Here is a 14,705-nt window from a genome sequence, read left to right on the forward strand (position 1 = left end):
CATATGTATGTGCGTACATTTTGTGTATATATATGTATATATAATTTCATTTGATTATCACAAAACTTGTAGGTGCTTTTCTTTGCAGATAAAGAGAACAGCAAAGAAGTCAGATCATTTGCCTATCACATTGTTCAGCACATAGTGAATATGTATTAACATTTGTGGTATGAATGATTCAATGGCAATGCCTTACAGCTAGCTTTGAAGTACTAAAGCCTGTGGTAAAAATGTTTTGGTCATAGTTATAAACCACGCCGCCAAGCAGATTCAGCCTTGGGCAAAATGCAACCGTGGCACAGCTCTGAGTTCTCCATCTTTTATTCTACCTCTTGCTTCCTTTTCCCATAATGTCCCACTCACAACCCTGCTCAAGCAAATCCAGAAGGATGACTCTAAATGAGGGACTTCTAGCTCCCACATAGAATCTTAGGAAGCCCCACAGATGTTCACTGAATATGAGACTACTTACAATTAAGAGCAGTTTAACAAAATCACTTAAATGAGCCCTCAAAAGCCAGGAGTCCCATTATGCATCAAAAAACTGCCTTGGGAGGGAAGGATATTTGTACTCTGAAGATTGGCTAAGTGGCTGAACCAGTCCAAAAACCAATAAGGTTTTTAGTGATATTGAGAAATTCTGAACCATTTTTGTTTACCAGTCATAGGACCTTACAAAGGTAGTAACTTAGCAATATGGACATTTTACAAGTTTTCCTTCTGATTAAGATACAGCAGACTGTTCATTTAAGGTCTGTTAACCTACAAATTTATACTATGTATCTCTTTAATTATTTAACAGTATTTTACCAAAATGACTCATTTAAAAAAAACATTTAAATGAAACAATTGACTATGACCCTAAATTAATTTAAAATATGTTTAAAAATGAAACACTTGAAAATTTAGTTACAGCTTAATTAATTCCAATAGTATGAGTTATACATTATGGGAGAATGCAGAATAAGAAAGTTCAAGACTAGATCCTAAATTATCTCTTTCTGTTTAGTCTAAACATTGAAAATAAGAAATGGTTTAAAAATCTTTTCATATTTGCACTTCACTTCTATACTTACAATCATATTTTCCAAGGCATGTTTGGCAAGCCAACAGTTCAGAAAGACTGGGACAAATAGATTCCTTAAGGAAGGCCAGAATATCTGGAAAACAAACCGAAACTAGACTTTTATCTCAAAGCGATAAATCATACCCAGCAGACTGAAAAGAAATAGAAAAAAAGTTATTAAAGAAAGTGTAATAATTTAAAACATGACAAATAATGTAAACTCACTATTAATAAAATGCAAGAAATTGATATGTTCTTTCATTAATTGTCTAAATCTTTCTTAGGGAAATTATTGCAGAAGCAAAAAGAAAATAATAAGCTCTCACCAGATGGCAGATATCTATGCTAATTCTATCATTAAATCTTTTAGTGTGGTGGTTTGTAATAGACATTGGCTTTCTTTTCTCTTTCTTTTCTCTCTTGAGGTATTAAGTAAGAACAAAGAGGGAAGGTACTCTCTCTTTTTACAATATTGCCTCTTATTCTCTTTATGTTAAACCACTTTAAGTGACGTTGGGGAGCTATGTTCAATTAGAATTATATTTCGTTAACCTGTCATTTAATCTAGTCCCAGTTGCTTCTCTAGATAAATCACTCAAATTAAAATAATTATCAGAAGAGAGCAACAGCTCCAGGTAATATCTACTTATTTTCAAAATCTCCCAAATAAAATTCAAATAAAGTGTTACAATGTATAATCCCAACAGACATTATTACAACTTTATTAAATTGTGATTAAAATATAATTTTGCAACAGGAAAGTGTTGAGTTACATACTTATGGGACTGTAATTGAATAGGATCATCATGGAACTGATAACACACAGCACTTTGAAAAGAAGTAAAATGTTGGGTGCCTGACTTTTGGCAATCTCCTCACTAAAAAGAGAATTGGACTTAATAAATCTTGTGGCTAAACCACAGATAAATATTTTCAACATATTAGAAACTTTTGTAAATAAGTTTCCAATTGGCTTATTTAAAAAAAAATCCACAATATAAACAATAAGTGGATAAGTAATTTCTAGTAATTTTAAACAATAATGACATTTGTCAAATGGCATCCCCAGAGCATATAGCTCTTTAAAATATTTTATTTGCTATTGTACTAAATCGTTAGTTTCCATTTAGTTACACAATGCAGTTATCCAGTCAATTTTATCTTGTTGCTTAGTATCATGATTCTAATCAAAGTCTAAATCCATTTATCTTAGCTACCATATTATTTAACAGTATCTAGATTTAAAGATTTTACTTAAGTCTAATTACAAAAGTGTTTTTAAGGTTCTTTCAGGACTTACTGAGATAATGAAGGGAACCGCATTAATTATTTCCAAGATGAAGGGTATTCGTAAAATCTGTTCCCAGATGTTTCCCTTCCAAGAAAGAATGAATAAAAATGAAAGTCAATTATACTGCATCTTATTAAAGGGGGAAAAAGACAGCACTTAGAATTTCTCTAGCAATAAGGATGCTTCCATTAACAGAATACTGAATATTGTATAGAGATGTAGCAATGACTTTTAGAGATTATTTTTCTTAGTGTAATTGTGCTCTCTCAATTTTGTAAGTTCAAGAAGTAAAACAAATGTTTGTAGAAACCATGAATATTGCACATAACATTTTTTATCAAGTAATATGTCATGGAAGAAAACGTACTAGTAAAAATAAAACACACTAACAAAACCTACAGAGTCAATTAAAAAGTGACAATCTGAAGTTTTACTTACTATAATAATGATTTCACTAACCATCAAGTATATTAGTTTGTGAAACATACTCTTGTTAACAATCATTGGTATTAAAATTGCTTTCACATTAATACAATTTAAAGGAAGGTATTTTTCAATCATCTAGACTAATCTCCCTACCCACATAATACAAACATATTAATCAGGACTGAGTATATAATTTGCAGGACCCAGTGCAAAATGAAAAATATAAGGCCTTCTAATAAGAGATTAATAATTTCAAGAAGGTAACATTAGAACATTCAACTAATCATGAAGACTTTCTGGTTGTGGAACCCTATGCTGACCCTGATATTATGCACAAAATACATGTCCGTGAAGCTGACCCTAACATTAATAGGTCACCACTGAAACTTTCTTGATTGGTGTCTGATGATAATGAGCACAGACTTTCCTTTAAAGCAGTTTATTCTTCTATGAAGAGATCTGTGTATTAGAAAGGCAATTTGAAATCTGCTATCCCTGTAATCTCCAATTATCCATTATAACACTGACTATAAAACTGGGACTCTTTTTATTAATTTTCCTTAAGGCCCCAAAGGCTTAAAACTACATTGATGGAACATACTTGCACATCCCAAAGCAAAGGTTTAGAGCAGCTATTGTTTCTATGTACTAAGAAATTAAGTAATAGGTTTTGTGAGCATAGTTTATCACTCTCATCCAGGCTACATAAAAATAGTAAAGGAGTGGGAAGTTAGAAGAAAGGGAAGCAGTGAGAATGCCTCCTTACAGAGATACTACAGGTGCTGTGGTGCATCTTATCACCTCAAGTTAAGTGAAAAGGGCTGTAGGGAACCAAACCACTTAGCTTGGCTCCAACATGGAGACTGTATTTGGCTACTGCCCAAAACTTTTTAAAATGAAGAAGTCAAAGAAAAAGATGACTGGGTAAGAGCAGGACACAATCTCTCCAATTTTAAGGCAAAGTGCCTATTTTCTGGGAACAGATATAGACCTTAAAGAATGGAACCTATGGTTATTTAAAAATGGCTTACACTCAATAAGACTGTGTAGCTGAAGGTGAAATGGGACTTCAACAGATGGTGGACCTGAGAAGTCCAAGGTCTGTGTCAGAGCACTAGTGGCTAGCCTGACACACTGAGGCCTCCAGGAAATTCAAAGGCCCCAGATAGGCCACAGAATCTTTACATGGGAGAAAGAACCAGAGCTTGTGTCTGACATGCGGAACAACCAAAAATCAGACAATAACTGTGCCAGTCAGGCAACTTCAACCCAGAAACTGACTGCACTTCATTCCCTGTTCTTCCTTAGACTTACAGGGCATTAAATAAGAAAGGAAGTAGAAACAGCAGGTAGGCCTCCCATGATAATTCCCTGTTCCATGTAGGTCTGAATTGAGGACAGGGAGAAGCTTTCTTAGAGGAGAATTTTAAATTTTTGCATATATCAATCCTGATTTCTTAAATACTAAACTGAGATTTGCTGTATGAATAAAAAGACCAGAAAAGCTATGGCATCTCTCTGAGATGTCATCTGATTAGCATGGATCAGACAGAGGATGCATGGTTTTGAAGAAGTGTAGAAAGACTGGTCTTTTCCTACTACCACTGAATCAGGACTATTTAACAAAAGAGTTATAACTAGTCATAGTTATGCCATGTTTTTTTTTTGAAATTGTGTAGGTAATAATATGATTTCTTTCATCAGTTTTTACACAGCATCATTTCCAGAATGTTATCCTTTGCCTTACTCTTCCTTTATTGTATTTTCACTTTTCATTTTACATTTTTCTTTGGTGTCAATGATTGTGCACAGGAAGAGACTGATCTGAGTAGCAAGAAAGGAAGGTTATGGGAACAGTTTCTACTAGTGATATAGAAGGATATTTCTGTTAATGCCCAGCAAAATTAGTATGAACTGTGGCACACTGTATAATTTAGTTCATATAAACAAAAGCCTTTTATCTCTCATGGCTCTCTTCTCTTCATTTCCATTTATAACACATTAGACTTTTATGATTCTTATTTCATTATCTGTCTAGGTTGAGTTTGTTTCTGATTTTTCTTCCACATTAAAGCCAGAAGAATCTTTCTACAATGCCAAATTCCCATTGCTCACATAATAAAATCCAAACTCATCACTGTATTGCATGAAATTTCACAATTTAAACTCTGGCTACTAGCTTGGCTTGTACTTTTGATGTTTCTGTCCCTATCCTGAACTCAACCAAAGATTCATCCATGCTGAATTTTATATCCATCGCTGAACAAGCTAGGCTACTTTATGCTTGTATACCTCTGCCCACATCTGTCCCCCTAGCTGTAATATTACACCTCCACACCTTCAATACTAATCCCCTTGGCAAGCATCTGCAACATTTCAGTGAACTAATTTTTTAAAATGCTTGTGGGGGCTCAATTAATATCATGAATGAGTAAATGATACTCCCAGCTATTTCATACATACTCTTCCCTTTCTTTGATATAGTTATTTTATTTTTGGAGCTTAAATATTTGCATTTCTTTCCATTGGATCCAAATGATCTCATTTGAAAGAATGGCATTGTTTAAAACCTATATACTTCAAGTAATCACGTAGAAATGATCAAACTTGTAATTGCAGAGCCGACTGAAATTTTCTGGAGGACAGGATTCAAGAGTTCTTGTTTATATGCCCATGTTAAGTAATTTCATCCATGTTTCAGCTTCAATTTATAATCAGTAATAAGCAGAAATAAGTAATGACTTCCAGTATTGTATCAATAGCCCGAATCAGTATTTTATCTCTTGAGATTCTGACTCAGATCAACTGCTTAATCCACTGCTTCACATCAATGCCTCAAAAGCACTTTACATATAGTATGTCTAAAGCAAAACTTATGACTTGCTCCCTGACTTATCTCCCAGTAGCACAAACCAAAAATCCTGGAGAAACTTTTTAAATTTTCCTTTCACATTATACTATAGTTACACTTACACTATAATTTATCAATAAGACCTACTAACTTGTAAATAGATCTTGAGATTTTCTAGTTTTTATTTCAGCTCAGTTCTCACTTTTTGACTTGGTAAGCCTAATTAGCCACCATCTCTTCATTCTTGCCCCATTCCAATTCATCTACTGCACTATTACCTATCTCCTGCACCTTCACCCCAGAACAGGCCTACTTTTCAGAACTATTCAGACACTTACATGACAAAGACAAAAATGTGATTATATCATACAAGACACTATTTCATTTGTCTCTTGTTGACATCTCCAACCTTAAAGATCATTCCTTCCATAGATGTAATATATAAAGTATATTCACTGCTTAGAACATGACTTATGTATACTTTTGCATATAACTCTTCAAGAGGCTTGGAAAAGCTTTACCTTTCTTTCCAACTTCACTTTGCCAAGTTAACTCATACCTGCCTTTCAGCTCTCAACCAAAATCTGAGTTTTTAGAGGCTTTCCTTGCCCCTTCATCATATGCCCTCTAGGCAGGATCTCCCCCGACATTAGGCTTCTTGATCCTCCATCAATTTCTTTCACGTCATTTTTTTTCAGGTCAGTTTGTATTTATACACTTAATACATTACAACATTTTTAACTCTGTGAGGTCAAGGTCAGGACAAGTATATTTCAGGATTGTATGCTCTGCTCCTAGCACAGTGCTCGACAGTCTGAATCTCCTAAATAAAAACTGTTGGTACATTATGTCAACCATGGATTGTTGCTTCACACCACATGTATGCATATATGTGTGTGTTTGTGTAAGTTTGTGACACATGAATGAACTTCCCACAGAGGACTAATTTTCATGGTCTAAAATTGTACAGTGGGGCAATGTATTTATTGCTAAAAATAAATGCATCTCTTTTCAGTTATATGCATTGAGTTTCATTCTAAGATTTCAGGTTGTCTTCTGAACTACAAGATACATCCATAAATTATCTTTCTTAAAAATAGCTAATGAAACATAAATATAGAAAGGATCTACAAGTTTCATTGGCCAAGAAAGAGTCCCAATAAGCCTAAATCACAAAAACCTAAGGATAAATGCTAGTATGGTGAAAAAAAGCACGCATTCATACAATGCCACTATGTAAGAAAACCAAGAAATAAAATTGAAAGGCAAGCACAATGCCTTTCAAAATTATATTAAATACATTTTCATTGCATCTTATTTTCATGAAGGAGATAAAAAAGCATTATTCTTCTTCCAAAAAGTAACTTCTTTAGTTTCTGGGTAGTAGCTGTATCTGCTCTCAGTGGCCAGTCCTCTCTATGTTCCTCTTCTTATTGATAGAATTCAATAAAATATAAAGAAATCTCAATCCAATTAGTCTACATTTAGCATGGACACATCATTTTTAACCAATAATAATGCAGGAAAATATGCGATTTTCTAAAATGCATCACACTTTTATTTTTTTCATAAAGAAACATGGAATCTTGGAACTACTATCTGTGCAACCCTAAAGAGCACTTTAAAAATTAAATTAGTTACAGCAGTTTATTTGTTGCATGCCCAGATTAGACCAAGGAACATCTTGTAAATACTTTTTATTCTTAAATATTAAGTATAACTGTATTTTAAAGTATTTAATACAAGGTTGGTAATTTGTCTTCTTTGGATGAATTTAAAATAGTGTAGTAACGCTATGGCAGTCTTATTTTGTATTTCTGCATATAAACCCAACAATATTTAGATTTACCATTTTCAGGGCAAGATAAGCAGAATCAACAGTATCTGGTATTCAGGAGTCCTGGACTAAATTCTTTGTTCTTTTCCAGAAATAAGCCAGTATGGTGTTAAACTTTCAAAATTGTTGCTTTTTGTAATGTGATTATGGAAAAAAGAACTGGAGATTTAACAAAAAGGTTCTAGGTATGATGAATTTGTATGTGTGGAGGTTTGGAAATTGTGCAGGAGTTTGTTTTTGTTTCCTTTTGATTTAATGAATGTGTGTGCATAAATAGAACTTTATTTTGAAAGCAGTTGATAAAGAATTAGAGGGTATTTATGACGACAAAAGAATAAGAACTTTAGTTTTGGGTGATTACCATGTTTGTTTTGCCAACTAGCTATAAACATGAATGGAATGATGATTTAAGCACAGACCTGCACTTCTGTATGACAGAAGACAAAATAAGTTCATGTCATGGATGCTAATTCATTATCTGCTAAACTCAACATGTACTTTAATAGTTCTAGCTAATTTCAATTTAACATAGCCTGGTTTTCAAAACCTACAGTCTCAATGAAAGTTAAAACTATTTTAGTTGTTAATGATTTAGTCATGTTTATTTTAGAATGTCTAATTTCAAGAATTATAAAGTACTTGTATAATGCTGTATTAAGTGTATTTTTAAAATAATATATACACATATAGGCATATATATATCTCTCTATAAATATACATAAATAAACAAATACAAGAAAGTTATATATGGATTTGCTATTAATATTACTATTTCAGAAGTATAAGTATCAAAGAATAATATCAGCAGTGGATACAATTGCTGGTGCAATACAATATCCATTTCTGTGTGTCTGTATAGTACTTTTCTTTAAAAAATCTAACTTAGTCAGGCATGTTGGCTCATGCCTATAATCCCAGCACTTTGGGAGGCTGAGGAGGCAGCCAGATCACTTGAGCCCAGGAGTTCCAGACCAGCCTAAGCAACATAACAAAATCCCATCTCTTAAAAAAAAAAATACAAATATTAGTCAGGTGTGGTGGTGCACACCTGCAGTCCTAAGCCACTCAGGAAGGTGAGGCAAGTGGATCTATACTGACTAGGAGGTAGAGGCAATCATGCCACTGCACTCCAGCTTGAGCAACAGAGTGAGAACCCTGTCTCAAAAAAAAAAAAAAAAATCTATGTTGAAGGAAGAAGTAGTTTTAAATTCTGCTACCAAAACATGCCTTATTTAGAGACCATAAAATACTACCAATTACTTGGTTTACCCATTCTAAAAAAATTATTGAACACTCTGTTGAAGGGACCAAAGAGATTCACAGATTAGACTATATTTATGAAAGGAAAAAGAACATAATTAACAGCAACCTATCCTTCTACTGTCACATAACTCCTATTTATCCTATCTGTTTTCTCTGTAACACACTGGACTTAAACTGCTGTCTACATTTCCTCCATCGAAGCCATTAATGTTTATGAGGGTTGAAATGGAAATATTATATATCATCTAGCTCTGCATGCTAGGCCTTATAATTTTCTGCTCTAATTTTATAAATTATAAGCAATAATTGATTATAAATGTCATCATATGATTGCAATGAAAAATTATCTTGAATGGATACGTGTTTTTAAAAGGCTTTTAAAATTAGCGCTAAAAGTTCTATTAGCAAAACACCAACCTTAATTTCATATTACATTTTATCCAGAAGTTGGAGCAAATGCATCTTCAAATGTAGATTAATATTTTGGCCATGTTACAGTTCTATATATACTCCTGTACTAGTGGAAGGGATAGGATTAATTTACTCCAAAACATGCAGACCTAAATTTTAAGCATACCATTATTTATATATTACATTTGACATTTATCGTACATATGTATGCATGTATATTAATGAACATTAAAGATAAGATCTGGGATATTAATTTATTTGATTTTTTAATTTTGTTTTATTTTTCTAGTTACTCAATATCCAGATTCGTCAATCAGGACATATTTATAGTGCATGTATTTTGACAAGGAGATAAACTAATAAACCCTTAAAAGACCTTTCTTCAGCATCTTCATCTATATTGCTTATTTCTGATTTAGTACTTTCTAGGTAATTTAGGGATGTGTGGTTACCATGTGTAAGTTCTTTCATTTCCCTTCCCTAGCTCTAATTTATTTCTTGATCCACCACTTTCCACCTTCTGCACTCTCCAAAGAGAATGGAGACTTTCCAAAACTAATCATTAAACCTCAGGTTTCTATTCCAGCTTACTTACTTCTTACTTATTACAAACTTTCCTGTAATATTTTACTCCTGCCTTGTAGTTTCTCTCTTTTTTAAACAATGCAGCTTTTTTTAATCACGAAAGCAGTCATCCTTGCTTCATCCTACTACTTTGAGTAAGCACCTGCCCCAGTCAAACAACATTCTCCATTTAACAATTTTGACACTCAATTGTATTCCATTATAGCTGACCTACTGTAAGCCAATAGCAAATGACCTCCTAATTTGTAAACTCAATATCCTTTTCTCAGACTTCTCACACTTGACATAGCACATGTGCTTTTATATAATACTTTTTGTTCCTCAGACATTTCTAACATCCTATGTCTTCTCATAAATTTTAATTAATCTACCTATATTTTTTAAAGCTGTCATTCTTTTGTTTTTATACTTTCTTATTCATCAATCTGACATCCTTAGAAATTGGTGTGTGTTTTTTTTTTTAAGATGGCAATAATGAGAATTAAAAAGAAAAAAAAAAGTGAGCCTGAAAAAAGGGTGTGTTTGTAAAAACTTCTTGTTCTAAATTTAGAATTAAATAATAGTCTGAAGAACGTTAACTTCAAAACTCTTATGTTTTAAAAAGTGAGACAGGGACAGACGCAGTGGCTCACGCCTGTAACCCCAGCCATTTGGGAGGCTGAGGTGGGAGGAGGATCACCTGACCAGAGGAGTTTGAGACCAGCTTGGGCAACAGGCAAAATCGTGTCTCTACAAAAAAATACAAAAAAATTAGCCAGGTGGTGGTGTGCACCTATAGTCTCAGCTAGTCAAGACAGTAGGGAGAATTGCTTGAGCCCAGGGGGAGTTGAAGGTGCAGTGAGCCATAATTGTGCTACTGCTCTCCAGCTTGGGTGACAGTGTAAGACCTTTTCTCAAAAAATAATAAAAAAGTGAGAATGAAATTGAGGTGCTAGATATGAGTTCCCCGAAAACATAACCTTGAGTACACTTGATAGAGTAGATGAAAAGGCTATTAACAAAAATTAGTAATGATTATGACAACCATTCCAATGACTTGCTAACTTTTCTAACTTCTCTGTCTTCCCTGATTGTTCTGTTCTTCCTCCCAAACCCTCAATTTAAGCATCTCCATCAACATAAGCTTTAGTTTCCACCCTGTTGATTAATCCATGCATGATAGATTCTCATGGCTTCCTTTACTATCAAGAAGTCTTAATAATGAATATGACTGTCAAGTCTTAATAAATCTCTCCCTCAAAAGTTCCAGCTTTTCATTCTCAATTGCATACCTTATTTATCTGTGTGTTCACCAGTACCTGAAATTCATCACCTCCAGAACTAATTCCATTATTTAATCTATGTGGATCCCAATCAGACTTTTTTCTTGATACAACTGTTTCTTAGTTTTACTACCATTTTCCAGTCATTAAAACTCAGAAACTATTAGAATGTTATGAATTTCCTTCTCTTCGCCTCTCTCAACCCATCAGTTGATGATTTCTTTAGCTTCTACCTTCATAATTAATCTTTCATTAAAGCTGGCAAATCTTTTCATCCAGCCAAAATCTTACTGTCAGTTTTCCTTTCATACTGCAACATATCTTAACTGAGCACATGAACTTCACCATAATGTCTATTTGACCTGAACTGCATAGAGATTCTGAACTAATATTCCTAAAACTGAATTTCAATTACAGAATCTTATGGTAGTCATCTCCCATCAACTTAAAAATACATGCTGCTATACAATGCCCATATTCTAGACAAATATATTTATTATTCCTCCAATTTTACATGTAAAGTCCTTCCTTTATGCCTTTGTGAATTTTATCAATCTCTATTGTGCTGTCTTTTCATCTTGCCTTATTGAAATCACTGAGGTTCAAGGACTAGTGTTTCCTTTTCATTCTATGATATGAGCTCTCTCTATAAAACCCCACAGTACTTTTTTGACATCACTGGAAGCACCCATTATATTCTGCTTTTATTATTATTATCCGTATGATGTTCTGCTGTAACCCCCCTTTTCCTGATTGTAAACTCATTGAGAAGAGAATCATGTGAAGTATAGAGCTCTCCATTAAATAGGAGCTCAATAAATATTTGTTAAATCACGTTAGCCAAACAAAGCTTTATGAAAAATAAGATAATTTATTAAAATAATTCCTAACAGATATGTTTTTACTTTCTCAATATTTTGTGTACAAATCAGAAAAAAAAATGTTGAATACGATAAAGCTGAACCATTCCATTTGCTTGCCTCACTAATGCATGCATATAATGGGTAAGTAAACCCATAGGAAGTAGCAAAGCATTTGTAAGTCATCAAGGAAAACATTACCATATTAATAGAGCTTTTTATCACCTACTGGAGAGGCTCAAAACAAAGTGGCTCAAGAAGAGTCAGCCTTACCCTCAAGTGCAAATTATAAATAAAGGAATACTGAGTAAACACTACCAATGTGTTCTATCAGTGGGAAACTGCTAATTAAAATAACTTACCTTATAACTAAGATAACCAAGTAATATTGTTTCAAACAGACTTATCAATGCCACTGAAACCTGAAAGATAAATTGCAACTTAATGAGAAAACACAATACAATTAAATTATATATATTCTTGACTATACTACTAATTTTATTTAAATATATGTGCATGTATACATATATGGGTGTATAACAGGACTTATTAGGTGGAACTTTAACATCTATACACAGATGACAGCCTGCTGGCCAGAGTTTGCTGTCTCCTGTACTACAGCTTAGTTTTCATAAATTCTAATACTCCTTAATAAACTATTTTTATTTATTATTCAAAATGTAAAGGTGGTATTAAAATAGACTGGCTGAAGTTTACATGATATATAAAGAACAGGTTCTTTTATGTGTGTGTTTAGTTTAAAAAAAAAAAATTTAATAGAAATGGGGTCTTGCAATGTTGTCCGGGCTGGTCTCGAGCCCCTGGGCTCAAGCAATCCACCCACCTCAGCCTTCCTAAGTGCTAGGATTACAGGCGTGAGCCACCATGCCCAGCTATGTGTGTGTGTTTCTAATACATAAAATCACACATAACTCTCCACCACAGATAACCGCTCTATCCCAGAAGCATGATCATCTGTACCAAAATCAGCATTTCTCTTCAGAAAATCCAGAAAATGAAATAATACACTCTTCAAGTTTAATGGTATATTCAATCCTATCACCCATGTCAAACAAAATAAAAAGACTACATCTTTGAATACTAAATAAAGTGGACCATACTAGCACTTCAAAATACTTTCAGATTTTATCTGAATGAATTTCATAACCAATTCCCCTTGTGCAGATAGAAGTGTTAGTCCTATCTTCCTATGTATGCTTCTATCTTTTTCTATATTCTCTATTGTATACATCATCTCTACTGCTAACTACCAAAAATACATTACTATGCCACAAAAAGTAACAAGAAAAGATAATAAAATTATTCTGTGTTAAATACTCTACAAACTTAGGATGGATAAATAGAATCTAATAAGCAAATATAAACAAAGAGTGACTCAGGTAAATATGTATGTTTATAGATTTTTGAGATTTAAGACTATTTGAATGAGAATGGCAGATACCCTGGAGATTACATTTTTTCTTCTGTTGGGATAAAATCTTTGAATTTAAAAGAATATTAAAACATGAAAACAATAAGAAAACAGACAAAATGCTTAGCAGTGTAAAGTAAAATATGTTCAGAAGTATGTGTAGTAACCAGGCATTATTATGATAGAAAACTCAAATTCTTTCATTTTCTCCATAAATCTGCTAAATCATAATTACTCATGCTTTTTTGTAGAAGTACATAGCATTAGATGATCTCTAGAGCATTTTTAACATGTTACTCAAAGTGCTATTTAAAAAAAGCACTGTTTATTTCAAAAAGCAATTTGAGTAGATCAAAATATATTGGAAGATAATATACGGCTATTCATGAAACAATTTATTTTAAATGTACACTTAATTGAAGGATAGCTCAGAGATTAAAAGACTACATTTTAAAGAACATTTCAACAATTTCAGAGTTATTTATAAATTAATATGATATTGCAACAAAAGTCAGAGTAAGGCAATGTAAAAAACAACTTGACTTTAACAAACCATAAAACACTCAGACATAGTAAAAACTTGATTTTGGCCAGGCGTGGTGGCTCACGCCTGTAATCCCAACATTTTGGGAGGCCGAGGCAGGAGGATCACAAGGTCGGGAGATCGAGACCATCCTCGGTAACACAGTGAAATCCCGTCTCTACTAAAAATACAAAAAAATTAGCCAGGCGTGGTGGCGGGCGCCTGTAGTCCCAGCTACTTGGGAAGCTGAGACAGTAGAATGGCATGAACTCGGGAGGAGGAGCTTGCAGTGAGCCGAGATTGTGCCACTGCACTCCAGCTTGGGTGACAGAGCGAGACTCCATCTCAAAAAAAAAAAAAAAAGAAAAAAAAAAAAAAAAACTTGATTTCATGGTTATGATCACAATGCACACATATTTTAATTCATTGTCACATACAAATATGCAGACTTTTAAGGCATGACTTAAAAATCTGGAATGTGGAATGGGTGTAGAATGAGAGATATTGAAGAAATTGAAGTGTGAGAACATAGGAAGGGGGTGGCTGATGAGAAATTGCTTGATGAATGTAACACACATTATTTGAGTGATGGATACAGTAAAAGGCTAGACTTCACTACTAAGCAAAATAGCTAGGTAATAACATTGCACTTGTACCCCATAAACGTATACAACTTTATGAATAAATAAATAAAGTATTTTAAAGATTGCTTCTAAGCAGTGAGTCTTAAAGTCTTTCCTCCAGACTCAAGTGTCTTCCAACCTCCAATTCTTTTTGATGTTGGTGATTCTATTCTTCCGATTAATTTGTAATTTTTAAAAGTAACAGAAAATAAAAAGGATCGGTAGGAAGTAAACAGAAGTACAGGAGATAGAAACTTACAAAAAGTTTGCTGGGC

At 33.4% G+C, this 14,705-nt stretch overlaps 1 protein-coding gene across 4 annotated transcripts in view; it reads right to left on the bottom strand.

The window, feature by feature from the left end:
• KCNT2 (potassium sodium-activated channel subfamily T member 2) overlaps positions 1–14,705 on the bottom strand; it is a 399,597-nt gene that overhangs the window by 256,313 nt on the left and 128,579 nt on the right. For all 4 annotated transcript variants that reach the window (XM_015120935.3, XM_015120925.3, XM_015120914.3 and 1 more), the window contains exons 5-7: positions 12,215–12,274; positions 2,367–2,441; positions 1,077–1,160 (exon numbers count right to left, since the gene is read on the bottom strand). In XM_015120935.3, the coding sequence (XP_014976421.1) occupies positions 1,077–1,160; positions 2,367–2,441; positions 12,215–12,274 (219 nt within the window). The remainder of the gene's footprint in view (positions 1–1,076; positions 1,161–2,366; positions 2,442–12,214; positions 12,275–14,705) is intronic.

The sequence above is a fragment of the Macaca mulatta genome, chromosome 1 (genome assembly GCF_049350105.2).
Source record: "Macaca mulatta isolate MMU2019108-1 chromosome 1, T2T-MMU8v2.0, whole genome shotgun sequence".
Taxonomy (NCBI): domain Eukaryota; kingdom Metazoa; phylum Chordata; class Mammalia; order Primates; family Cercopithecidae; genus Macaca; species Macaca mulatta.